Genomic DNA, 25367 nt, shown 5'->3' with positions numbered 1-25367 from the left:
TGGAGAAATCATACTGTAGAGTTGGAGTGGCAGGGAAGACAAGAAGCTCAGTCTTTGCCAGGTTGAGCTGTAGGTGATATTCTTTCATCCATGCCGAGATGTACACCAGGCAGCCTAAGATCCGTGCAGCTACTGTTGGATCATCTGGTTGAAATGAGAGATAGAGCTGTGTGTCATCAGCATAGCAATGGTAGGAGAAGCCATGTGCCTGTATGATGGGACTCAGTGATGTAGTGTATATGGAGAAGAGGAGGGGTCCAAGAACTGATCCCTGAGAAACCCCAGTGACCAGTTGAAGTGCTTTGCATACCTCCCCTCCCCAGGCCTCCCTAAAAGACCTACCAGTGAGATAGGATTCAAACCAGCGAAGTGGAATCTCTGTGATACCCATTGATGAGAGGGCAGACAGGAGGATCTGATGATTGACAGTGTCAAAAGCAGCAGATAGATCCAGCAGAATAAGAACTGATGATTTGGAATCAGATTTTGCAATCCGCAAGGTTTCCATGACTGACAGTAGAGCAGTCTCAGTTGAATGGCCACTCCTGAAACCTGTCTGGTTAGCCTCCAGCTTGTTGTTCTGTGAAAGAAACAGTGATACCTGGTTGAAAACAACTCGCTTGAGGGTTTTCGCTATGAATGGAAGGAGAGAGACAGGTCTGTAGCTGTCTATAAGAGAAGTGTTTAATGTAGGTTTTTTGAGCAGTGGGGTTACCCGAGCCTGCTTGAATGCAGTGGGGAAGGTGCCTGTGAGGAGAGATGTGTTGATGATGTGTGTGAGTGCTGGTAAGAGTGTAGGAGCGATTGCTTGGAGAAGGCGTGAGGGGATTGGGTCTAGAGGGCATGTTGTAGGAGGGCATGTTGTAGATACGGCCGTTCCGCATCTTAATAAGTTTTTAATAAATAAATTTTTGAACTCATTAAAATGCTAAAAACTGTTAAATAAAAATGTTGCATTCATTATTTCTGATAACTAAGCTTTTGATTATTTATAACGTTTTATTAAAGAAGATTTTCACAGAATGATTTTGGCAAAATGGCACCCCATATGCACTGCATACCCCGTTTTTGTGCCACTGAGTTATAGTGATACAGCAGATCTCAGTTCAGTTTGATTGATTGGCAAATCGAAAATATTTACTCTAGCAACACTGCCATTGATCAGAGATAAATGTCTGATGTGTTTAAATCTTTCCCAGGCAAAGACAGAATTTTCCGGTTTTCCGCGTTCACGCTTCTCATACGCTCGGGGTAGGGTGGCCATATGTGCCATTTATACGGGACACGTCCTGGCCATGATTTTTATATTGTCTACAACATCCAAAGTAGTTTGACCAATAACATGCAGGTATTGTACATAATCGACCAACCGTTGTGCGTCGCGCGTGAGAAGGTGAGAACGATCAAAGCGATGCAAATATGAGCACGTGTTTGGTCGTTCGTTCGACTTGAAGTTGCGCACGATAATTGTATGACACCAAAGTACCGCGAGAGCAATTTGAAAGCATAAGGTGCAGTCTGCTCTGCTCTCTATAGCTCTCGTGAAATAATGTCATACAACAATCGATCTGCACAGTGCTAACAGCCAAAACCTGGATATTTTAGGCAATATAGAAATCCTGGCAAGGGTGCGTCCCATAAAAATGGCCCTTATGGTCACCCTAGCTCGGGGGCACTATTACACATCCCCTGACTGAGTCTAGAATGTGCTGATCAAAAACACAAATGAGGAAGATGCAGAAACGAGCGATCTCATATGTAAGCATATGCATATGAAAAAAAATACGATCATCAACAATAAACAGAATATAAATGAAAACTGCCTAATGTTACCGAGTGAAATGGCGATCTAGGAAGTGTTAAAGGACTGTGCATGCTTAAGGAGTGCTGATGGAAGTGATCTACTGCATCTTTGCTTTGATAATAATACTGAATATGAGCCAGAGGTAGTATTTGATAAAAATGCGATTTTCTCAGCTTTTTGCTCAAAACGTTGCTTTTTTTTATGAAACCTACCTATATTCAAGTGATGATTAAAAAAAGAATGCTTGAAGCTAGAATAAAACGTTTTTATTATTATAATTTTTTTTTTTTTTTTAAGTAGAGGGTCTGTTCTTTATTTTGATATATTGCATGTTCAGGTATTCATACAACAAAATATTCTAGGGGGCCATGAAATTTTAGTGAAAATCCTCAAAAATGCTGGTGTTGGTTGGCAACTTTTTTTTAAAAATGCTGGCAGGAAAAGAGTTAATCAATAGGATGAGTGTCATAATTCACAATAATTTGTGTACGGTTCACTTATGAACATCAGAATAAAAGCAGCTATTGATTGTGTCTCATCAGCTCCTGTGATTCTGGATCCAAACACTGCAAGTCCAAATCTCCTCCTGTCTGATGATCTGACCAGTGTGAGATACAGCTGGGATGATCAACCACTCCCTGATAATGCAAAGAGATTCAACTATTATCTCTGTGTTCTAGGTTCAGAGGGTTTGAACTCAGGAACACACTGCTGGGATGTGGAGGTTAAAGAGAGTCCAGTAACTGCAGCATCAAACCAAAGAAAGGGAGAGGATTTATTTAACACTGATGTCTGGAGTGTACAGTACAGATGGTCTGATCAGTTTGGTTTTCCTGTTAAACAGGATGTTGAGCGTGTGAGAGTTGATCTGGACTATGACAGAGGAACGGTGTCATTCTCTGATCCTGTAACTATCACACATCTACACGCATTCACAACCACTTTCACTGACACAGTCTTTCCTTTCTTGTGGGGTGGTTACTCTCTGAGGATCTTACCGTTCAATAGTCAGTAAACATTACACCCGTAGGTCTGGATCAACCTGCTTTCATCTTTTATAGTCATCATGTTATTTAATTCAGCAGTGGAAACTTCAGGTTAGTCCAGGGGTTTTCAAACAGTGGAACACACAATGTCACTTAGCTGCAGCTAAATCTTGGTCTTGCTGCTTGAGTAAGGGAGGTTGCCCCATTAGCTACTTTTACCCATTGTTTTTTACATTGAGAAGCCCTTGCCAGTAAGAAACTGCACCCGGAGTTAAACGACGTGTTGCAGATTGTCATCAAAAAAGTAAATGCTGTCAGGGCCAGGGCACTCTCCTCCTGACTTTTCACATCACTATGCACAGAAATTGGCTCAGAACATCAGCACCTGCCTGAACGGAGTCGCTCTTGTAATCTTTATTACATTAATTAAATCAGTGTCTTATATCCCTTATATGTGAATCACTCAAACAAAACACCAATAAACATGTGTGGCCTAACTCTTGTCAGAGTCCTTCTTATACTCAAATAGTATCTTTCTCAGATAACTCAATACATTTCCCCATAAACAGACATCACAATGCTTTAGTCTCTGTTATGTGTCCTAATAGCCAGTGCAAACTTGAATAGTCGAGCGAACCATTAGTTATGTAACTTAAACATGTAAACTTAATTAATGAATACAGCAAACATGATCAATCAGAAGAAATATCATTAAAACATCATAATATACAGTACACCTGTCAATGGTATATAAATTATAATTCTGTCATGGCTGGCGAATCACTGCTTTGAGAGTGAGTGCATCCTGCCCATTTACAGTATGTTTCCTGCACTGAGCCTTGCACACAACACTGAAATTTTAGGATTTGAGTTCCTGCCTTGCTTCCCATTCTGGACGTCTAAATCCAGTGAGTTCCCTGCCTATTCCTCCTCAGCCAGAAGGGCCGTTCATGTCTACGACCATCGTGTGTTCTCCTGTAAAGCCTGTGTGTTTACCACTGCCTGTATTGTTCTGTCCTCTATCCCTGTCTGCACTGCCTCTCCTCAGTCCTTCGGCTCCTGCTCTGCTCACTGATTCTCCTCTGTCTGAGTCTTTATCAGCTCAGCCTTGGACAGCTGACTCATTAGCTCCACCTAGGACAAGGGTGTCCAAGCCTGCTCCTGGAGTGCCACTATCCTGCAAAGCTCCAACCCTAATTAAACAAACATGAACCAGCTAATCAAGGCCTTCAGACTCATTAGAAACTCGCAGGCAATTGTGTTTAAGCTGGTTGTAGCTAATCTCCGCAGGACGTTGGCCCTCCAGGAGTAGGATTGGACACCCTTGACCTGCTGTAGGACCTCAGTGTTCGTCACTCTTCCTCGGCCTGTTGAGCAGTCAGCTCCAGCTGGTTCTCCTTGGCTCCTCCGAGCTTCCTTTTCCCTCCGGCTCCACCTTGGTCAGGAATCACTCTGTCTGCACTACAGATGTACAGTCCATCACCTGCGCCTCATCCCTCCATCACTTTGGCTCCGTCATCCTTCTTTCCGGTTCCACCTTAGTCCTTGGTTGCTTTGCCGTCACTTCAGTCTCTTGGCGCTGCCCTGCCATCCAGGACCTGCATTGTTGCCCTGTTCCTGTGGTTCTGCGGCTCCACCTGGATCTCCACTGTTCTAATGTTAGTGATCTTCTGTTGTTTAGTTTGGGCCATTTAAGCTCCGTGTTGTGTTCAGTTCCGTCCTTTGCTATTGTTATGTTGTTCTTGGTTGTTCTGTTTCTGCCGAGAGTTTCTTTTTCAGTTCTGTTAATAAATCTGCTGCGTTTAGATCCATTACTCCATTTTTCTGCGACCGTGTTGTGACAGTTTTTTCATTGGATTATTTTGCTCAAATGTTTTAACATTATTACTTTGACTTCTACATGAGTAATCATTTCTATAAATGTGTACTTTTACTTGAGTACAGTTATTGGTCACTCTACCCACCTCTACCTGTATCTCCAAACACTGACAATCAACATAAGCAGATGTGATTTTATCACTGACTTCAGCGTGTGAAGATTTTGAATGCGTTTTATTAATATGTAACCTGAAGAAATCCTAATGTCTTCAGACCAAAGGTGATCAGAAACTCCACCCTCTCACAACACTTCCCAGGAAAAGACTGACTTGTTTTTTCTCCTTTCTGTCACACTGATTTTCTTCTTTGACAAAAGCAAAAACAAAGAGAAACTTTGATGCATTTTAGAATTTTGTTTCTGAACAGACAGAAAATCTTTGTGATTCTCGTGGTTATTCATGTTTGAAACTGTCGTTCAGAAAAAGAAAGTAAAGTTTAGATTGCTGGAGCTCAAACAGTGAAAATGGCTTCATCAGCTGAATATGACTATAATTGTCCCGTGTGCTGTGAAATCTTCAAGGCTCCTGTTCTTTTATCATGTAGTCACAGTGTCTGTAAAGAGTGTCTTCAACAGTTCTGGAGAGCTAAGGAAACTCAGGAGTGTCCTGTCTGCAGGAGAAGATCCTCAAAGGAAAATCCTCCATTAAATCTGGCGTTACAAAACTTGTGTGAGTCGTTCCTGACGGAGAGAAATGAGAGCCGTTCATCAGGATCTGAGGAGATCTGCAGTTTACACAGTGAGAAACTCAAACTCTTCTGTCTGGAGGACAAACAGCCTGCGTGTTTAGTGTGCTTTACTTCACAAAAACACATCAATCACACAGTCAGACCCATCAGTGAAGTTGTTCCATCATATAAGGTAGGTATTTCTCTCTACCATTCTACTCAACTTCATATGACATATACTCTACTGTGAAAAAGTATTTGCCCCCAAAACTGATTTCTTCCAGTTTTTGTGTATGTCTCATACTAAATAAGATCTGTGGGATTTCAACCAACTCTTCTTTCAGCTCATGCTTTTCAGCATGAACTGCTTGTTAAAGGTGCCACAGCATCTAAACTGAGTTAAATTCAGAACTTTGACTAGACCACTCCAAAACTAATTGTTCTAACTTACTCAAAGACCCATCCCACCCTGGACAATTCATTTCTATTGTATTACAGGCAAATAGACTTACGAACAGTTTCAACTCCAGAGCCACACTTGGGGGAAGTCGTGGCCTAATGGTTAGAGAGTTGGACAGGTAACCCAAAGGTTGTGGGTTCGAATCTCATACCGGCAGGAATTGTAGGTGGGGGGAGTGAATAACCAGCGCTCTCTTCCACCTTCAGTACCATGACTGAGGTGCCCTTGAGAAAGGCACCGAACCCCCAACTGCTCCCTGGGCGCCGCAGCAAAAAATGGCTGTCCACTGCGCCGGGTGTGTGTTCACGGTGTGTGTGTGTGTGTGTTCACTGCTGTGTGTGCACATTGGATGGGATAAATGCAGAGCACTAATTCCGAGTATGGGTCACCATACTTGGCCACATGTTACGTCACTTTCACTTTTTTTCACTTTCACACAAGAACTAAATACTGTTAAGCAGTAAGCTCTCAATCGCACTTTGAGCGGACAATTGCACTTTGTGGAAGTGGACTACCATTTTCTTTAATATTTGGCGTAGTGTGTTACTGGTTTAAGACCTTTAACCAATTTAATGCTATTGAAAAAGTTTTATATAAGTGTATATTGTTGTCACAGTCATCAGCTGGTGTGCAAGATGGCCACCAGAGGGCACTCCTCCCAGATCATTGCCTCTTTGTCTTGGACTTTTCCATAACACTGAATGTTGTAACAAAGGAAATAAAGAGTTGGTTATTATTATTAAGTCTCTTTCCGGCTCAGACGTCATTGGTTAAACTTATGTGGCAGTCACGTGATGAACGAACGACTCGAAAAACCCGAAGACTCGAGAGATGAACTAATCAATTCTCTTTCCGGCTCAGACTGCATTGGTTAAACTTATTGGGCTGTCACGTGATGACTCGAAAAACCCAAAGACTCGAACCAGGTGAACTACTTGACTAATTCCAGTACAGAACCTATAGGATGTTGCGCATGCGTGACTGAACGAATCACTCCCCGAGACGACTCGCTCTTCCCGAGTCACATTAAAGATTCGTTCAAAATGAACAAATCATTCAAGAACGACCCAACACTACTTCATTTCCCATTTCCCTTTGCCCAAACTATCATGCCTCATTACTTCCAGCTGTGTATCATTAACCAGTTTAGCTCACTCTATACAGTATAAACCATGTTCACTCAGCCTTTGTTCTTGAGGTTTTGTATTTGTTACACTGCTTGCTGAGCTTTTTTTGTTGGTGCCTGTGTTCTGGATTACCTTGTGCTTTCTGCTTTATTGCCTTATTTGGATTGCTTTTCACCTATTGTCTGTTTATTGGATAATTATTCTGGATCATTCAAATAAACCTGTGCTTGGATCTCGTAAACAAGTTTGGGAGACAGTTGTCTGACAATTGTATTTATTCAGGTTGCTTTTATTTTATTTTATGTTTAGTTTTTTAGATTTTATTTTATGTTTAGATTTTTGCACACACCCATCTTTTTTTCAGCACTGTATAATCACTTTAATCTGTTTTTTTTTATATATATATTTTTTTTTATTTTGTTTAATATTAGGAGGAGCTCAATAAGGCACTGAAGGCCTTACAGGAGAAACTTCAACACAATGAAAACATTAAAGAAGCGTTTGAGGAAACAGTTCAACACATCAAGGTGAGAAAACAGAATCAAGAGTCATTTTCAGTAGAGCTGTAATTTACACAATTATGATTTGTTATATTTAATATAATGGATTCCAATTTATTATTTTTGTGTAAGATGAGCAGCAATCTGCTTCTGGATCTGTTATATGTCGGGTGTCTGAGTTTCTGTGTTGATTGAGATGATTGAAGTGAATGTGATTTGATTTCAGTCTCAAGCTGAGCACACAGAATGTCAGATTAAACAGCAATTTGAGAAGCTTCATCAGTTTCTCAGAGATGAAGAAGAAGCTACAATCACTGCACTGAGGGAGGAAGAGGAGCAGAAGAAGCAGATGATGAAGGAGAAGCTGGAGGAGATGAACAGACACATCTCAGCTCTTTCACACACAATCAAAGACACGGAGGAGATGATGAAAGCCAATGCCATCTGCTTTCTAAAGGTCTGATTTCAGATCATCCATTGATTGATTGATTGATGCTTGATTGATTTCTTGATGATAAATGGTGTGTTTATTCTGCAGGAGTTTCCAGTCACGATGGAAAGGTGAGTGATCTGCTGGTGTCTCTGGTATCTCTGCTTCTGAAGCCAAAGCCACTGCAGTTCTGATCTTGAATGTTCTTCCAGAGTCCAGATCTCACAGCCGTATCCACCTGAAGCCAAAGCCACTGCAGTTCTGATCTTGAATGTTCTTCCAGAGTCCAGATCTCACAGCCGGATCCACAGACGCCTTCTGGAGCTTTGATTCATGTGCCATGTTACTTGGGCAACCTGCCCTTCAGAGTCTGGAAGAAGATGCAGGACATTGTCCAAAACAGTGAGTCTGGAGAAGATCTGTGCTGTTACACATACACTTGAAATGATGCGTGATGGAATATTTACAGATTTCAGCATTATGTGTGAATAACCAGATGAGCTACTACACCAAAATGAGCCGTAAACAAGAGAAGAACAATTTTGGTCTACATGATATTTACAGTTACAGTGATACAGCAGATCTCAGTTCAGTTTGATTGATTGGCAAATCTAAAATATTTACTGTAACAACACTGACAATGATGAGAGGAAAATGTCTGATCTTTTTGATCATTAGGATGAGTGCCATAATTCATAATAATCTGTGTGGGGTTCACTCTTGATCATTATATGAACAGTCGGGGCAGTTTTTTTCATTAGGACGATAGGGCGACGCACCACCAAGTATGGAAGGGTGGGATTTTTTTCTATCACATTCAACCACAGTGTTATGCTAGCTTTCGTCATCATACGTAAACGTAACTTGTGCAGCGATTGGTGGGAACAAACATACTTCTGTTAATTATCTTTAAGCTAAAGTCAGGACTAGTCTGTATGGCCTGAATAAAGAAAACCAGTTTCTTACCAGCAAAGTTTTGATGGATGACGATTGTAATGGAGGTAAAGACGATTACAATGACATACAGGAGACGTACGTTATTAGACATGCGCAAGTCCGTTATTATTAATTTAATTCAATTTCCGATTCAATTCAAGTTTTTGTATAGCGCTTTTCACGATGCAAATCATTGCAAGCAGCTTTACAGAAAATTAAAGCTTCTACATTATATTTAGTAATAGCTTATCAGTGATGACTATCTCAAGTTGATGTCCATAATGGCAGAAATGTACGGTACAAATCAAGCAGTTAGTTAATGTCATGTAATCAAAAAGACCTTAGGGAGCATGATGGATTGTAGTGTGATAGAAGACTAGTTAAGTACACATGAGCTAAACCATTTAGGGCCTTAAAAGTGAGTAGTAATAATTTAACTGATACGGAAATTAATAGGTAGCCAGTGCAGAGAATGTAAAATTGGGGTAATACCATATTTTCTTGACCTGGTAAGGACTCTAGCAGCTGCATTTTGGACTACCTGTAGCTTGTTTATGGAAGATGCAGGACAACCACCTAGCAGTGCATTACAATAGTCCAGTCTAGAGGTCATGAATTGCGTCAGAAACAGTTAACATGTTCCGTAGCTTGGCTATGTTTCTAAGATGGAAGAATGCTGTTTTTGTAACATGGTTTAAATAGACAAAGTGATAGCGATTGGAAAGGTAGGATCTAAACCATCTTAAAGCCTTCCATTGAATACCTGTATAGTTTTGTAATCGGTCTATGAGTATGTCATGATCTATAGTGTTGAACGCAGCACTAAGGTCAAGTAAAACTAGCAATGAGATGCAGCCTTGTTCTGACGCAAGACGCAAGTCATTTGTAATTTTAACAAGTGCAGTTTCTGTGCTATGATGGGGCCTGAAACCCGACTGAAATTTTTCATAGATATAATATTAGTGTGCAAATAAACAAAACCTTGTATGTGCGCTCTCTGGTAGCTTTTTGCAGAGCACATTTCAGTATGGTCGCATGTCTGGCAAGTGTTTTATAATGGACACTCGCTGAGGAAGCGTGTTTTTATAGGAGTTTGCAGTGGTCAGTGGTGTTTATATGGGCATCAACAATCACTCTGACAGAGGAACTGGAACAGAGATCACTGATCATGTTGAGCTGCCTTCAGATCACCAAATTCATAATGTTTTTATTTGCTTTTTTAGTAGGCCATCATAGAACCATCTGCTGACCAAAAGGGTACTTGAATATAATTGCTAGGGATTCTAGATAATCCTATCACCTTAACATTTGGTTGTTTCCACCTGAAAGACTACCAAAGATGTGGGAACGGAAGGCTATCACTTTCATTGTTATCCGCAATTTACATTTAAGACGAAAGTTCATTTACATGTCTAGCGGGAAGATGAACGTAATAGAGTATAAAATGTTTGAGCTTAGGATGCTCGAGGTTCATTCTGACTCCGTTGAACCCAAGGTACTACATGTACTTTGTCACTGCTATGCTGCGATAAACATCTTCATCGAGATCTTCATCGTCCTCATCATTTTTCTTACAACGCACATCTGCACTTTGTTGTTTCTGATGAGAGAAAGAGAGCAGAATTCAGGCAGCGAGTGCGTACACTGAACAAAGCCCCAACGTTTCAGCGATAACTCATCTGTCACGCGTTGGTGATACAAACTGCACAAGCACGAAGGAGATCAACAAAAAGTATTTTAATTAGATAAATCCAGGAGAACAGGCACAGAAACCAGCTTAACATTGACGAAAACGGACGAAGACTAAGTTAGAACTGAGGGCTTATAAACATGAACCAAACAAAGGGAACTAATGGGATAATTAACAAGACACCAGGTGAACAGAATGACTAATTAAACCGACTGGGGAAGACTAGGTCACAGGGGAAACACAGAAACTACAGACATGTATCAGATCGCCCCCCTCCGGGAAGGTGCAACCTTGCACCGTATAGAGTCCAACTGAGGAGGAAGGGCGGGGGTTCTGGAGGGGGAGCAGGAGAGGGGCAGAAACAAAAAATGAGTCCAAAAATGTCCATGGGGGAGTGGAGGGTGAGAGGAGCCAAGGGGATGCCAGGAGCAGGAGGATCCAGGTGGAGATCCAGACACCAGCCAGGACGAGGCCCCAAGGTGGAGCCGAGGGAGGGAGGAGCCAAGGGGAAGAAGGTCTTGACAACACCCTGGGGACGAACGATGGAGCCACTGGAGGTGGAGACCCAGGTGGAGCAGAGCAGACGGAGAGCGGAGGGAAAGAGGAGCCTGACAGTGCCAGAGGGACGGAGTGACGAGGCGAAGCCAGAGGACAGGAGCCTGAGGCGGTGGATGGTCGACAACTGACCAAGGCGGAGCCGGAGGGACGAGAGAGCCCGGTGGAGCCAGTGGGATGACGGGGCACGGTGGAGACGAGGGAGATAGGAGCCAAGGTGGAGCCAATGGGTCGAAGGACCGAGGTGGAGTCCAGGACTCGGAGGCTGGAGGCGGAGACAGGGGATCTTCACGACTTGGCACAGCTGGAGACTGGAAGTCACGAGGCAAATCAGAGCGCTCAGATTGTGCTGACTGAGGGTGAGCTGAGGGACTGACAGGCACCAGCGAAGATAGGGCTGAGGAACTGGCTAGTTTTAGAGGAGGCGGGAGAGGGAGGCTGGGTGGAAGCTTAGGAGACGTAGGAGAGCTGGACCGAACCAGCGGAGACTCAGGAGACGTAGGAGAGCTGGACGGAACCAGCGGAGACTCAGGAGACGTAGGGAGTAATGGAGATTCATGGGAACTGGGTCCAACCTCTCCAAACCAGTCAATCAAATCCTCCTCACAAATGCCCAAAAGTTCCTCAATAGCTCCCAGAGGCCATTTGCAACTCACCCTCAGTGTCGGGAGTGTTGGTGGGGCTTCCCTCTAAGCCCTCAATCTCCACGAGGGCTCCCACGGCGATACATGGTGTTGTCGGCTCACGCACCTGGTCAGACGTGTCTTGAGGCTCTGGCTCCGGGGCGATAATCTGCTCTGTCACTCTGTTTTGCGATGGCTTGTTAATCGCGGCGTGCTCCGGCACTCTGTCTGCGGTGGGCTCTGACATCCGTTCCACACAGCGGGATTGAAGGCTGTCTGACCTCTGGGGCGGGAGTGGGGCTGGAGATGTCTTCCTCTGCGGGGTAAATGGTGAATGGAGATCTGTTATTCTCTCTATCACCCACTCCACGACAACATCTCGCTGAGGCTTGAGATGTAAAACATGCAAAGCGAGCGGTCTGGATAGTGCGTTTGGCACGCCAACTCCAAAAAATCCCTGGTGTGAGATTCCAGGGAGTGGTCCCTCTGCTCCAGGCACAGCAGGGCAACATTAGGATTGTCCATGGTTACAGAGGAGTGGGAAAAAAGGAAACAAAAATTGTATTGGTCCGTTCTTCTGTCACGCGTTGGTGAAACAAACTACACAAGCACGAAGGAGATCAACAAAAAGTATTTTAATTCGATAAATCCAGGAGAACAGGCACAGAAACCAGCTTAACATTGACGAAAACGGACGAAGACTAAGTTAGAACTGAGGGCTTATAAACATGAACCAAACAAAGGGAACTAATGAGATAATTAACAAGACACCAGGTGAACAGAATGACTAATTAAACCGACTGGGGAAGACTAGGTCACAGGGGAAACACAGAGATGGAAAACTGCAGACATGTAACATCATCTGAACGCCTCTGATTGGCCATTGCATTCATGAGCTCAACAGAATCATGTGTGTGATTGGTTATAATGCATAGCACTGTAAATACACGCCTGTCTCTGGCTCCGCCAGCCAAAGCGCGAACACAGATTTGAATTTAGCAGCTGGTGATGTGCCGCACTGAACGTTCTAAACACGCAGTGTGATTGTATCAAATATAAAAAGTCTTTTGGAAGCTGCATTCAAAATCCACTTGGCTCAAAAATCTGAGGGGTCACGTGCCCCCTCCATTTGAATGGGCATGACACCTCTGATCACAAAAGATGTTTATTCAGCATAGCAAAGCCTCTCCTCGATTAACATCCATTAAATAAAAAACAGCCTTTGGTCTCCTTCCCTGGGTAGCGCAAAAGCCGCAGCGTTATGGCGTTTTCCAGACGAGGTCGGAAAAGGGAACATCTGAGTTTGAATTTCTCACTTCCAATCTCAGGGAGTTCCAGTCAATCACACGTCACATTAACATATTGACCATATGATGTCGCCATGACATACAGTCAGGGCCGCTGCTGGCCAAATGGGTGCCCTAAGCAGAATTGTATTGTTGTGCCCTCTCCCTCAAATATTATGAATGTAAAAAATAAAATAAAAACACCTACTATAGGGTTCAAACTAGAACTTTAATAAAATATAAAAGTAAAGAAATGAATAAATTGTATTATTTACAAATTACAATTATAGCTCTAGACAGTTACCTATGGCTATGATTTTATTAATGCAGTTGTCTGATTGATTTTATAGTCGCAAGCATTCAGAAACCACACAAAAGAAAATTAAGCAGTTTTACTACGATAAAACCATGGTTACTTTTTGTAAGGGTTGTGCTGTCCACATGTTTTTGTTGAAGAAATTATAGAGGCATTTCTGTTGCAAAAAGGTGGCCAAAAATTAAAGATTAAGTGGATATTTGAATTAGCCCAAATGTTTGGTCAGTATTAAAGGACTTGATCGTCCTGTAACAGCAGCAATTACCAGACCTTTGGCTCCCTTTGCAGGGATTTGTAATAGGCTAATATGTAATGTACATAAATTGTTTATTTTGTATTACATTATGTATTTTAACAGTGTTATTCAATGAAACTATGTAATTACGTATTAATTAACCAATCATTATTGCCTCATTGTTTAGTCATTTTAAAGGCTGTTGTTGGCTTAGGTCTCTTTTTATAACCACACAAATATTATCTTAATACTTCTTTGTAAAACTATTATTTGAAGTAACAAAACCATGGTTAATTTGTGGTTACCATCCATGGCTACAAGAACCATGATTTTTGGTTTCATTCGTAGTAAAACCATGGCTAATTTTTGTAAGGGAACATGGAAACCCAGAGAGAATATTAGATGCGTTGTTGGTGGTTAAATTATTACTGACATTAAAACACGTTATTAACGTCAACAGCCAAAAAAGTTTTACAGGATTATGAATGTACCTGAAAGTGATGCATGGGCTTCATTTTCATCTTTTTTTTTTCTCAGTGCTGGATTGATGATGTGTTTTCACAGGCATAGTTGTCCATCAGTTGTGATAATTTGCATTCAGCCGCAAACATGAGGTGCGAACAGGCAAGGGAATGGCGCGTCACGTGGCGCATCACTGCCTACTGCGTTCACCATGCATTTTTTTTTATGATTATATATATATATATATATATGTGTATATGTGTATATATATATGTATATGTATATATGTGTTCATGTTTAGATTTTATTTGGTGTCAGTGAGGCCAGCAGGGGGTGCTCACCCTGTGGTCTGCGTGGGTCCTAACGCCCCAGTATAGTGACAGGGACACTGTACTGTCAACAAGCACCGTCCTTTGGATGAGACGTTAAACCGAGGTCCTGACTCTCTGTGGTCATTAAAAATCCCAGGATGTCTTTAGAAAAGAGTAGAGGTGTGACCTCGGCATCCTGGCCAAATTTGCCCATTGGTCTCTGACCATCATGGCCTCCTAACCATCCCCATATCTGCTGATTGGCTTCATCACTCTGTCTCCTCTCCACCAATAAGCTGGTGTGTGGTGGGCGTTCTGGCGCACTATGGCTGCCGTCGCATCATCCAGGTGGATGCTGCACACTGGTGGTGGATGAGGAGATACCCCCTGACAATGTAAAGCACTTTGAGTGCCTAGAAAAGCGCAATATAAATATAATGAATTATTATTATTATTTATTTATGTATATGTTAATTTTAATATTAATATAGAATGAAAGGTTGTTGTTTTTTTAGCAGCTGGGATGGTGCCCCCCTGGGAGTTGGTGCCCTACGCAAACTGCATACCCTGCGTATAGGGAACGGCGGTACTGCATACAGTAACTTAAATTTTTTTATTTTTGTGTCAATAATAGCAAAAAAACAGAAAAAATATCATAAAATGCTGCCATTCATTTTGAAAGCAACCAAAAATTAAGGTATAATTTTATAAACTTAATGTATAATGTTTTTAAGTTCGACATAAGGTAGCTCCACACTATGCTAGTTTGAAGCAGTGACGTCAAATGACACGTCTCGCTAAGGTCAGGGTTGATCGATCTGCCCCGAGTTCCCCACTTTTCTCACTTTCAATAAGATATTAAGATCTATATTAAATCCTTGTCTAACTCCTGTAATAAAAAGGCAACTAAAACGTTGAATGTATGCTCACTTTTTAGTGTTTTTGTATAATTTTTATTTAATAATAATAATTTTTGTTTTGTAGGAAAGATTGTTTATTGTTATGTGATCTGCTTATTTTTTTTCATGAATTAATTAATTTTTAATGTATTTTTTTTATCTCTCTTTTGAATTTTAATTGCATTGATTGGCCATCCTTAAACCCCTGGCTCTTTTCCTTGGCGTATGTTTTTTCACTTTTGTATTTCCTAAGCAAGTGTTTAATATAAAAAAAACTGCCCCGAGTTGACAGGTCGGATGTCCGACTTCAAGTGGTGTTTCAGACGTTATTTACAAGTAGGAGGTGGGGGAAAGAATTCAGAATTTTGAGTTGTCTGGAACGCAGCATTAACATTAGCCATTACGGCTTGCCTTCCAGTGGCTTTGTTTCTAGTGTTCCTGAATACCTTGATTAGCTTGTTCAGGTGTGTTTGATTAGGGTTGGAGCTAAACTCTGCAGGAAAGTGGACCTCGGGGGCAAGAGTTGAGAACCCCTGATATAGAAAATGCTCTAAACAAATGTGACATTTTTTTTCCTCACAGTTTTTGCTGTTGCACTCTATGCATAAACTGTGAATTATGAAAATTAAAAAAAAAAAAAAAATGTATCTCAAAAATCTTGTAAAAAACAGTTTTGTGAGAATCATCCTCAAACTTAATCTTGAATTTAGTAAAACAATCGTCTTTATTTAAAATGTTTCAAGTCTTAATATTTTTACTTTTGTTATACTGGGATAAATCATACTGGGATGTTTTTCCTGGAAAATTTTCCACCAGCCGCCACTGAACATCAGAATAAAAGCAGCTGTTGATTGTGTCTCATTAGCTCCTGTGATTCTGGATCAAAACACTGCATTTTCACATCTCGTCCTGTCTGATGATCTGACCAGTGTGAGATACAGCGAGAAGAATCAAGTGCTTCCTGATAATCCAGAGAGATTTGACTCTTATCCTTGTGTTCTGGGCTCAGAGGGTTTTAACTCAGGAACACACTGCTGGGATGTGGAGGTTAAAAAGATTCAATGCTGGAGTCTTGGAGTAACTACAGCATCAAACCAAAGGAAAAGAGATGTTTTCTTTAACACTGATGTCTGGAGTGTACAGTACGGATGGCCTGAACGGTTTGGTTTTCCTGTTAAACAGAATCTTGAGCGTGTGAGAGTGTATCTGGACTTTGACAGAGGAACGGTGTCATTCTCTGATCCTGTAACTAACACACATCTACACACATTCACAACCACTTTCACTGACACAGTCTTTCCATTTTTCTGTACGGTTTACTCTCTGAGGATCTTACCGTTCAATAGTCAGTAAACGTTGCACCTGTAGATCTGGATCAACCTGCTTTCATCTTTTACTGTCATCATGTTTCCAATATTTAATCCATATCATCATTTCAATATTTGTTCATCATGAGACTAAATGAATAATTGTTTATTTCAGTTATAGAGGTTAAATGATAATTTGTTCATTGATGTAAATGGATGTAAAAGTCATTTTTAATCCACATCAATTTAAAATGAAATAGAAATACTTGATTAAAGCCATTTACAAATCTGATTCTCAGAACAAATTCTCAGAGTCTCTGGGACTCAGTGAAAACTCTTTAAAAGTTTGACTCAGTTTCTGAACAAATTTTGATAATCCCTTTATCCAAATTTTTTTTTTTTTACATTAAAAATGTGATTATATAAAGGTACAACAGCTGTCACTGGGGCGGTACCTTTTCAAAAGGTACATATTTGTACCTAAAGGGTCCATTTTAGTACCTCAGAGGTACATATTGCTACTTAAAGTGTACATATTAGAACCTAATAGGTACAAAAGTGTACCTTTAGAAAAGGTACCGCCCCAGTGACAGCTGTTGTACCTTTATTTCTGAGAGTGTATGATTTTAGTAATGAAAGGTTAAATGTTTGGTTTCATGGACAAACGCATTGGTCTAAAAGAGAGGGAACCCTGGATTCTGTTTATATTTCCCAATAAATGAATACATTAATGTAACTGACTCGCTTGATTAAATCAGTCTCTGCTCCCGTCAGCAGTGGAAGCTTCAGAGTGGCTTTACTGACTTTTACTCAAATTGTGCAACTGATTCAGAATCTGAAGGGCTTTATTACAACATGACAGTCGAAATAATAAGAAACAATCCCACCAAAAAGGATTTGCTCAGCATTCAAATGTTTCTCAGGAAGATTATTTATTTATTAATCTGAAAAAAAGGTTTCATTCATGTCAAATACTAAAACAAATAAATGTTCTATGGAAATGCACTTTAACAATTTAGTTGATAATCTAAATTATAAGCCTACTATGAATTATATACAGGCCTATATTTTTAATTTAAGAGATTTAATAGTAGAAATAAAAGGCATATAGGCTATGATGAATAATGAGCAAGTTTGAAATGTGCTTTTAATTTATGGAAATATTAAATAACTCCTGCTTCTGTTTCAATTCCGAGGGATTCGTCTTATCTCAAAGCGTCTAACTTTAACTTTTCACTTGAGAAAAAAAAACATATATATATATGCGACGCACGAATGTATGATGCAGCTCTTCTGTTTATGTAGCAACACATCACGTGATCGCCAGTGGGGTCACATGACACGCACCAGCCAATAGGATTGCACGAGAGCAGCACCATCAGAGATCAGAGGAAGAGCCCTGAAACTTCGCTTTATCGCTTGTTTTGTTTCTGTTTATCGAATCCAGGTTTCCGGTTCCTGAAGCAGCTGCAGGTGAGCCCGAGTCGCTTTCAGCTCAGATATGCGTTACATCTGCGGTTATAACGCTCCAGTTAGCAGCGTTACACACACAGCGCTGTTTATTTCCTTCTGACGGATTCAGTTTGTGTTGTTTAGTTTTGTCAAGTTCAACAACTCAGTCATTTATGGGTTCGGTGGGGTTTCTTCATTGTAAATAAATGTCCTCCTCGTTTGGTTTGTTAACCGCTTCTCCTGCAGTTTTGTAAATAAATGAATGTCCAGCTCATATTTCATCTCAAATGTGTTATTTTAAGCGATATCGTGATATATTAGTGATTAATAGTCACTAATGCACCCCGATTCAAACTATCGTTACCATAATGTGTTAAAATAAATCATATCATAATGTTACTATTAATAAATAAATTATACATATTATTAATACATGACACCATTTGTTGTATTACTTTATATACTATGTTTTCCTTAAGCAATATATAATATGTAATATAATATGCGTATATATATATATATATATATAAGGATTTCTAAATAATATAATATTCTGATTGCAAGGATTGGCCAATCAGAATCAAGTATTTGATGCTGTGTTATAAATATTTGAAATATTAGCCATATAAGCAGTTTCAACCACATTCATACCTCATAAAATGACAAGATGTTCCCAGCAATATTTTCACATTTTTGAATTGAGTAAACTGGAATATTTGAATTAATTTCTGAATCAGGTCATTTAACCCTCCTGTTGTGTTGAAAGTTAATTTTGTCTTGCTGGGCAAATTGACCCTCGTTGGTTTCCATGCAAAAATAACTTGAATGGAGAGAAGAAGAAAAAAAGGTTTCCATGTAAAAATAATTATTGACTGTAAGTCTCAACTGCACTAATACAGCTGTGCAGTGAATTGACTGAGTGTTTTCTCCAGCAGGCTTGTGTGATTGTAATTAAATCATTCTGTGTGTGTTTAAACTCTGGCGGTGTTGCATGTTGTCTGAATTGTAACGCACACTGTTGCATGTGATGCAGGACAGACAGGAGCACATGACCAACTGACCGCCAGCAGCTGAGAGAAAACTACTGAGTCTCAGTGGACCTTACTCATGCCTTCATTTAGTGCTATAGCATCTTCTCATGTCCAGCATTACTGGGCCTATCAGAGTAATGCCAGCTTGATTTGTGTCTAGTGTAGTAAAGATTGACCTACGTGGGGTTTTATGAGTGCTGATTATGATTATATGTTTGCTGATTAGGTATATGTTTCTGTTGTTGCAGTGTAGTGATAATGTAGTTTTTATTTTTACAAAACAGAAATGAAAGCATTAAAGTTTTATCAGTTATTGGATATTTGAATATAATGTCGTTTTTATTTTCACAAAAAATGAAAACACTTTTATATTGGTTATTTAATTTTTAAACATAATGTAGTATTTATTTTTTTTAAAACACAGAAATAAAATAATTACAAAAATATTAATTATCTGATGTTTGAGCATAATGTAGTTTTTCACAGAAAACAGACATAAAACCATTAAAAATCAGTTATTTGATGTATAAACATAATGTACTAATGTACTAATGTTATAATAACCTACATAATCATTATACTGCATATAGAAACATGCATAATGAATAATAATAACTGTGATATAATGTGCTGTATGTGAAATATTTCTGTAACACATCTCACTTCAGCATGAATAACCGTAAATAGTTTCATAATATATGCGGACAACACATTACAATATTAAGTCTCTGTTGCGTAGATCTTAATTTGATTAGTCTGGTACGTTGGGATAATATTTCTAATTTAGCGATTTTGTTTGTTTGTTGTTCTAGGTTTTGAATGATGAATTATTTGAGGCAGTAAAGGTAAGTGAAACCTACTTGCTCCCCAATTTTCCCAAATATTGCAATAACTCACATGCATAATGCTAATGCTACAAAATGACAATTTAAAGAAATTCTGAATCAGTTCATTTAATAAACAAAGAAACAGTTTTACAGAAATGAAACTTGGCTACAATTTGTTCAAATAGTGTTTTATAAACCGCTCTCCACCTGCTAGTACTACATTTGGCCTTTTGTACCATTCTAAGAGCCACATATATGTATTTATTCAGGTATATCAAATATTAACAGTTACTAAAATAAATCATATACACTACCAGTCAAAAGTTTTTTTTTTTTTTTTTACAATATTTTTGAAAGACGTCTCTTCTGCTTACCAAGGCTGCATTTATTTGATCAAAAGAGTAAAAAATTATGTAATATTTCTTGGAATTTAATATAACTTTTCTATTTGAAAATATGTTAAAATGTAATTTATTGCTGTACCGTGATTCATTTTATTTTTCAGGATTCACAGAGGAATAGAAAGTTAAAAAGAACAGCATTTATTTGAAATAGAAATCTTGTGTGATATTATAAATGTCTTTACTGTCACTTTTGATCAATATAATGCATCCTTGATTAATAAAAATAATTTTTTTTTTTTTTTTTACCATACTGTCCCTAAACTGTTGAATGCTAGTAATGTAAATTACATATAATATAATATAATATACAATATAATACAAATTACATAATGCATATTAGAATGATTTCTGAAGATCATGTGACACTGAAGACTGGAGTAATGATGCTGAAAATCCAGCTTTGATCACAGAAATAAATTACATTTTACAATATATTCACATAGAAAACAGTTATTTTAAATTATAATAATTTTTCAAAATTTTACTGTTTTTACTGTATTGGTGAGCAGAAAGACTTCTTTTAACAACGTCTAAATTACTCCTAACTTTTGACAGATAGTGTAAAAAACAGTTTTATTGGAGAATCATATGACTCATTTCAGTTAAAAATGCCCCTAAACTTCAGTTCACAGGACGACGGCTACAAACACCATGTCATCTAAATCATCCCTTCTTAAAGTCATTCTCCTGGGCGACGGTGGAGTGGGAAAGAGCTCGCTCATGAACCGCTACGTCACTAACAAGTTCGACGCCCATCTCTTTCACACCATCGGCGTGGAGTTCCTCAATAAAGACCTGGAGGTGGACGGCCGCACGGTCACGCTGCAGATCTGGGACACGGCGGGTCAGGAGCGATTCCGCAGCCTGCGGACGCCCTTCTACCGCGGCTCCGACTGCTGCCTGCTGACCTTCAGCGTGGACGACAGCCAGAGCTTCCACAACCTCAACAACTGGAGGAAAGAGTTCATCTTCTACGCCGACGTCAAGGAGCCCGACAGCTTCCCGTTCGTGCTTCTGGGCAACAAGGTGGACGTGACGGAGAGGCAGGTGACCAGCGAGGAAGCTCAGGAGTGGTGCAGGGAAAGCGGAGGATACCCGTATTTCGAGACCAGTGCTAAAGACGCGACTAATGTCGCGGTTGCGTTCGAGGAAGCCGTCAGAAGAGTTCTGGCTTTGGAGGATCGACACGAGCATTTGATTCCAACAGACACCGTTAACCTGCATAGAAAGCCGCGCAGCAGCACATCATGCTGTTAACGGACGAGATTGACCTCCATTAGCTATTTAATGGTCCTTGAGTGAAGCATCTGCATTATATTTGAACATGCACTTACTGGAATATATGCACTTACTACTAAAAACTGGGTTGCTTTCATTGGGTGACGTTCTTGTATCTGAATTGAAATGCCTGAATTTAAATGATTCTGTGCAATCAGATGTCTTATATATATATATATAAATCTGTCTTGTGGGATTTGAGCAGGTTATTGCATAGATAGACGGATATCATTTTGTCTTGCATGGCAGTCAAATAGTGAAGAGCAAATGCAATAAATGCACTGCAAAAACCTGTCTTGTTTTCCATTAAAAATATCTAAACGTTTACTTGAGAAGCACAGCTGTGTAAGATAACAGCACCTTTTTCACCTTACATATATTGAATTTATTCGTCTTACCTCATAGGCAAATCTTTTTTTTTTTTTTAGTAAAAAATCTTATTTTAAAATGCACAAGTCTGTCACATGCTGTTTGATTCTTAAGTAAATGCTTCTTGTTTTAAGGATGTTCATATATTTTTACTGGAAAACAAGACGAAAATGCTGATTTTCGTTATTTATGTGATTTTCTTTTCCTATAACTATGATTAACTTATGCAGGACAGGCGTTCATACACTGTGGCTGATTTCTAATATATATTAACATAATTATGTAGAGAGTGCCAAATATATACACAGTACTTATGTAAAAATATGGATGAGGTGAAGTGTCTAAGCACGCACTTTGAAAAGAAGCACTAAAATCTCAATATTGTACATTGTTATATTGAAATTAAAGAAGTATTGAACAGTAGTGGATGAAATTGTTTATTTGATTTAAGGTTATTAGTACAGTATTGTACAAAAGCATCATGCGGCGGACCATAGGTAATAGTTGTTGCATTTGAAAGGTTTAGTGTGTAAATGTATTTTTGCATTCCTGTTTTATGCTTTAAAAATAATCTGTAATCACGCTTCATTTGTTGTACAGTAGTAGGTAAGAGTGTGAATATAAGCAGGCAATGATGAGTATAAACAACTGAAACATTAACAGCACACCTGTATATTTATGCACGACAACAAAAACGCAAAAAACATTCAGTAAAATGAATCAACTGAGCAGATGCTTCTTCCCAAGAAACTGCACTTTCCTGTCGAAAGCTGTGGAGCGAATCGGTGCGTTGGCTTCGTAGAAGGGATTCATTGCAAACTGGGTAAAAACACAAAAATGTTTTAAAAAAAATGCTATGCATTTATATGACACTGAAATATCACTACAGAATAATACGGATTTTACCTTGATGTACAGATCATAAACATCATTAAAGAAGTTCTTGATTCCGTCCTCCTGCCGAACATCATGAAGCATAATAAATCTCATATGTATGCAAGAGAGTTAAGGAATAATACATCTACAGTTAGACATTTAGCCGATGCTTTTATCCAAAGTGACTTACAAATGAGGACAACAGAAGCAATCAAAATCAACAAAAGAGCAATGATGTGCAAGTGCTATAACAAGTCTCAGTTAGCTTAACGCAGTACACATAGCAAGGTTTTTTATTATTATTATATAATAAATAATAAGAAAACAGAGAATTGAAAAAGAATAGAGCAAGCTAGTGTTAGAGGCCTTTTTTGCTTTTGTTTATTGTATAATAATTAAAAAAAAAACAATACAAAAAGATTAGAGAAGCTAGTGTTTTTTTACATAACACATTTAATACATGCAATAGGTCTGTTAAATATGGGTGATTCTTCAACGTGAAACTTATTTACATCATTTTTTTATCTGTGCTAAACATTTATCAGCCTTGGAATAAAAATCGGATGGTTATGATGGCACTACCTGGGATACTTCGTTATACAAAATTGCAAATAAATATAAAATTAATTGAAAATATGATTTTAAGTTTTTATAAAAACAATGCAACGTAGAATTTTTCAGATTTTCAAAGCTTTATACAGTTTTGTTTTTTTTAAATGTCTATATAGAAAATAAGTTATTATAGTTAACTAAAACTAAAACTGTTACTTGAAATAAAATATAACCATTTACCATTTATAAAAAAATATATTTAACTGAATCTAGTTGAAATCAATTTACTGAAATAACTAAAATTAAAATCTAATATATATACACACACACATATATACACACACACACACACACACACACACACACACACATATATATATATATATAAAATATTAAAATCAAATTTAAAATCATATCAAATATACTAAAATATTATATATACTAAAAATAAAATGGAAATTAAGTTATTATAGTTAACTAAAACTGTTACTTGAAATAAAATATAACAATTCACCATTTATAAAAAAAGACATTTAACTGAATCTAGTTGAAATCAATGTACTGAAATAACTAAAATTAAAAAAATTAAATTAATAAAATCATATATATACACACATATATATATATACATACATATTATACATACATACATGCATATACATACATATATATATATATATATATATATATTAAAATCTAATTTAAATGTATAAAAATCTAAATTTAAAATATTATATATACTAAAATTAAAATGGAAATGACAAAAATAAAAACTGATTTATTGTACTGTTTAATAAAGCATATGGCTGACGGTGAGTGTGAGAAGGATATGAGCAGCTGTGACGAAGGCAGAGACAAACCACTCGTTGAATTTGTCCACAGTCTTCAGGTACATGTTGCTGGACTGCCACATGTTCTCATCCACCAGATCCAGAGCAGCGTGAGCGATGAACTGGTTCAGGTGTCTGTGGTCATCCTGCATAATCATAAACACAAGCATCAGCATCAGATCATTACTGTCACTGTAATATCATCATTAATATTATGCTCACCTTTGCTTCTGCCTTTCCAGGAGGGAGAAACTCCATCTCAAACACTGGGTTATCATGGTGACCCACCATAACGAAATAAAAACTCCCCGACATGGTTAATAATCAGAGTTTAGAGCTGTAAACATGAAGCCAGCAGTCAGTTATTGAATATTATAGTACATAAACACTGATGCACATGTAAACACATCTCACCACAGCAAGTATGACTTCAGTTTGGCGTTTGTTCAGAAATTATAACCCATTCTAAAAACACCTCCTTTAAATAAATAACTAATTATGTAAGTCACAAAGCGAATATTGTGGAAAATAATTAAACGTAAACTGAACTACAGCAGATGAGGATCAACGCGATCAAGAGTTCCCGTTTCCGGTGCGTTGACTCAGCTGACACAAAACAGCCAATGGGAGAGCTGAGAGAGAGCTTACGTCATAACGACAAATCCGGAAACACAACAGTCTGTTGTCAGTTAGGATTTTTAAAGCGCTGCGGCGCGCGTTGCTAAGGAACGGACCGTGGCGCATCACTGATCGATTAATTCGGTGAAAGTCGATCGATTATCGGTGAATGATCGTGTTTATCGGTGAATGATGATGTCTGGGAGTGAAGAGCAGAGTTTGTCTCCGGATGAGATGCGACAGAAGCTCTATCAGACCTTCAGGAGCCGCGGGCTTCTGGACGCGCTGAAGGTCAGACAGTTTCCTCAGATGAGAATTATCATTATTATATTCATAAAGTCAACATAGTGATGTTTTACTGACTTGTTTTTTCACAAAGTCCAAAACCCGAGACCAAAACTTGTTTTCTACAGCTATCTGTCTCTCATTCTATCTCTCAGTCTGTCGTTCTGTTTATCATTCTGTTTATCTCTCTGCCGTTTTATCTGTCTGTTTATCTATCTATGGTTCAGTTTATCATTATATTTGTTTGTCTATTGTTCTATTTGTCTGTCAAACGATCTCCCTGTCTATCTATCTGTCTGTCTGTCTATCTGTCTGTCTGTCTGTCTGTCTGTCTGTCTGTCTATCTGTCTGTCTGTCTGTCTGTCTGTCTGTCT

The 25367-nt window shown here is 38.8% G+C and overlaps 4 protein-coding genes across 9 annotated transcripts in view; 3 read left to right on the top strand and 1 right to left on the bottom strand.

Annotated features, from left to right (window-relative positions):
• Positions 1 to 5061: 5061 nt before the first annotated feature.
• LOC107691270 (E3 ubiquitin-protein ligase TRIM39-like) lies at positions 5062 to 16880 on the top strand. The gene is made up of 6 exons (XM_016489784.1): positions 5062 to 5527; positions 7353 to 7448; positions 7648 to 7878; positions 7960 to 7982; positions 8135 to 8253; positions 16030 to 16880. Exons 1-6 carry the CDS (start codon positions 5132 to 5134, stop codon positions 16515 to 16517), a joined length of 1353 nt encoding a protein of 450 aa, XP_016345270.1. The 5' UTR covers positions 5062 to 5131; the 3' UTR covers positions 16518 to 16880.
• Positions 16881 to 17811: 931 nt separating this feature from the next.
• rab9a (RAB9A, member RAS oncogene family) lies at positions 17812 to 22255 on the top strand. 2 transcript variants are annotated; one of them, XM_016489768.1, is made up of 4 exons: positions 17812 to 17944; positions 18957 to 19009; positions 19767 to 19799; positions 20811 to 22255. In XM_016489768.1, exon 4 carries the CDS (start codon positions 20837 to 20839, stop codon positions 21440 to 21442), a length of 606 nt encoding a protein of 201 aa, XP_016345254.1. In that variant the 5' UTR covers positions 17812 to 17944; positions 18957 to 19009; positions 19767 to 19799; positions 20811 to 20836; the 3' UTR covers positions 21443 to 22255. The 2 variants fall into 2 exon arrangements, with proteins under 2 accessions (XP_016345254.1, XP_016345253.1); XM_016489767.1 differs by lacking the exon at positions 18957 to 19009.
• An 81-nt stretch (positions 22256 to 22336) lies between these two features.
• Positions 22337 to 24739, bottom strand: trappc2 (trafficking protein particle complex subunit 2). Of its 2 annotated transcripts, none has more exons than XM_016489770.1 (5): positions 24633 to 24739; positions 24313 to 24427; positions 24092 to 24236; positions 22739 to 22824; positions 22337 to 22651 (listed from the first exon to the last, which is right to left on the bottom strand). In XM_016489770.1, the coding sequence occupies exons 2-5, from the start codon at positions 24403 to 24405 to the stop codon at positions 22553 to 22555; spliced, it is 423 nt and encodes a 140-aa protein (XP_016345256.1). In that variant the 5' UTR covers positions 24406 to 24427; positions 24633 to 24739; the 3' UTR covers positions 22337 to 22552. The 2 variants fall into 2 exon arrangements, with proteins under 2 accessions (XP_016345256.1, XP_016345255.1); XM_016489769.1 differs by having other exon boundaries at positions 24505 to 24738.
• Positions 24740 to 24744: 5 nt separating this feature from the next.
• Positions 24745 to 25367, top strand: part of ofd1 (OFD1 centriole and centriolar satellite protein) — a 34802-nt gene continuing 34179 nt past the window's right edge. For all 4 annotated transcript variants that reach the window (XM_016489766.1, XM_016489764.1, XM_016489763.1 and 1 more), the window contains exon 1: positions 24745 to 24999. In XM_016489766.1, the coding sequence (XP_016345252.1) occupies positions 24898 to 24999 (102 nt within the window). In that variant the 5' untranslated portion in view covers positions 24745 to 24897. The remainder of the gene's footprint in view (positions 25000 to 25367) is intronic.

This window comes from Sinocyclocheilus anshuiensis, unplaced genomic scaffold (assembly GCF_001515605.1).
Source record: "Sinocyclocheilus anshuiensis isolate Anshui unplaced genomic scaffold, SAMN03320099.WGS_v1.1 scaffold394, whole genome shotgun sequence".
Lineage (NCBI taxonomy): Eukaryota > Metazoa > Chordata > Actinopteri > Cypriniformes > Cyprinidae > Sinocyclocheilus > Sinocyclocheilus anshuiensis.
This window is presented reverse-complemented; position numbering and strand designations above follow the sequence as displayed.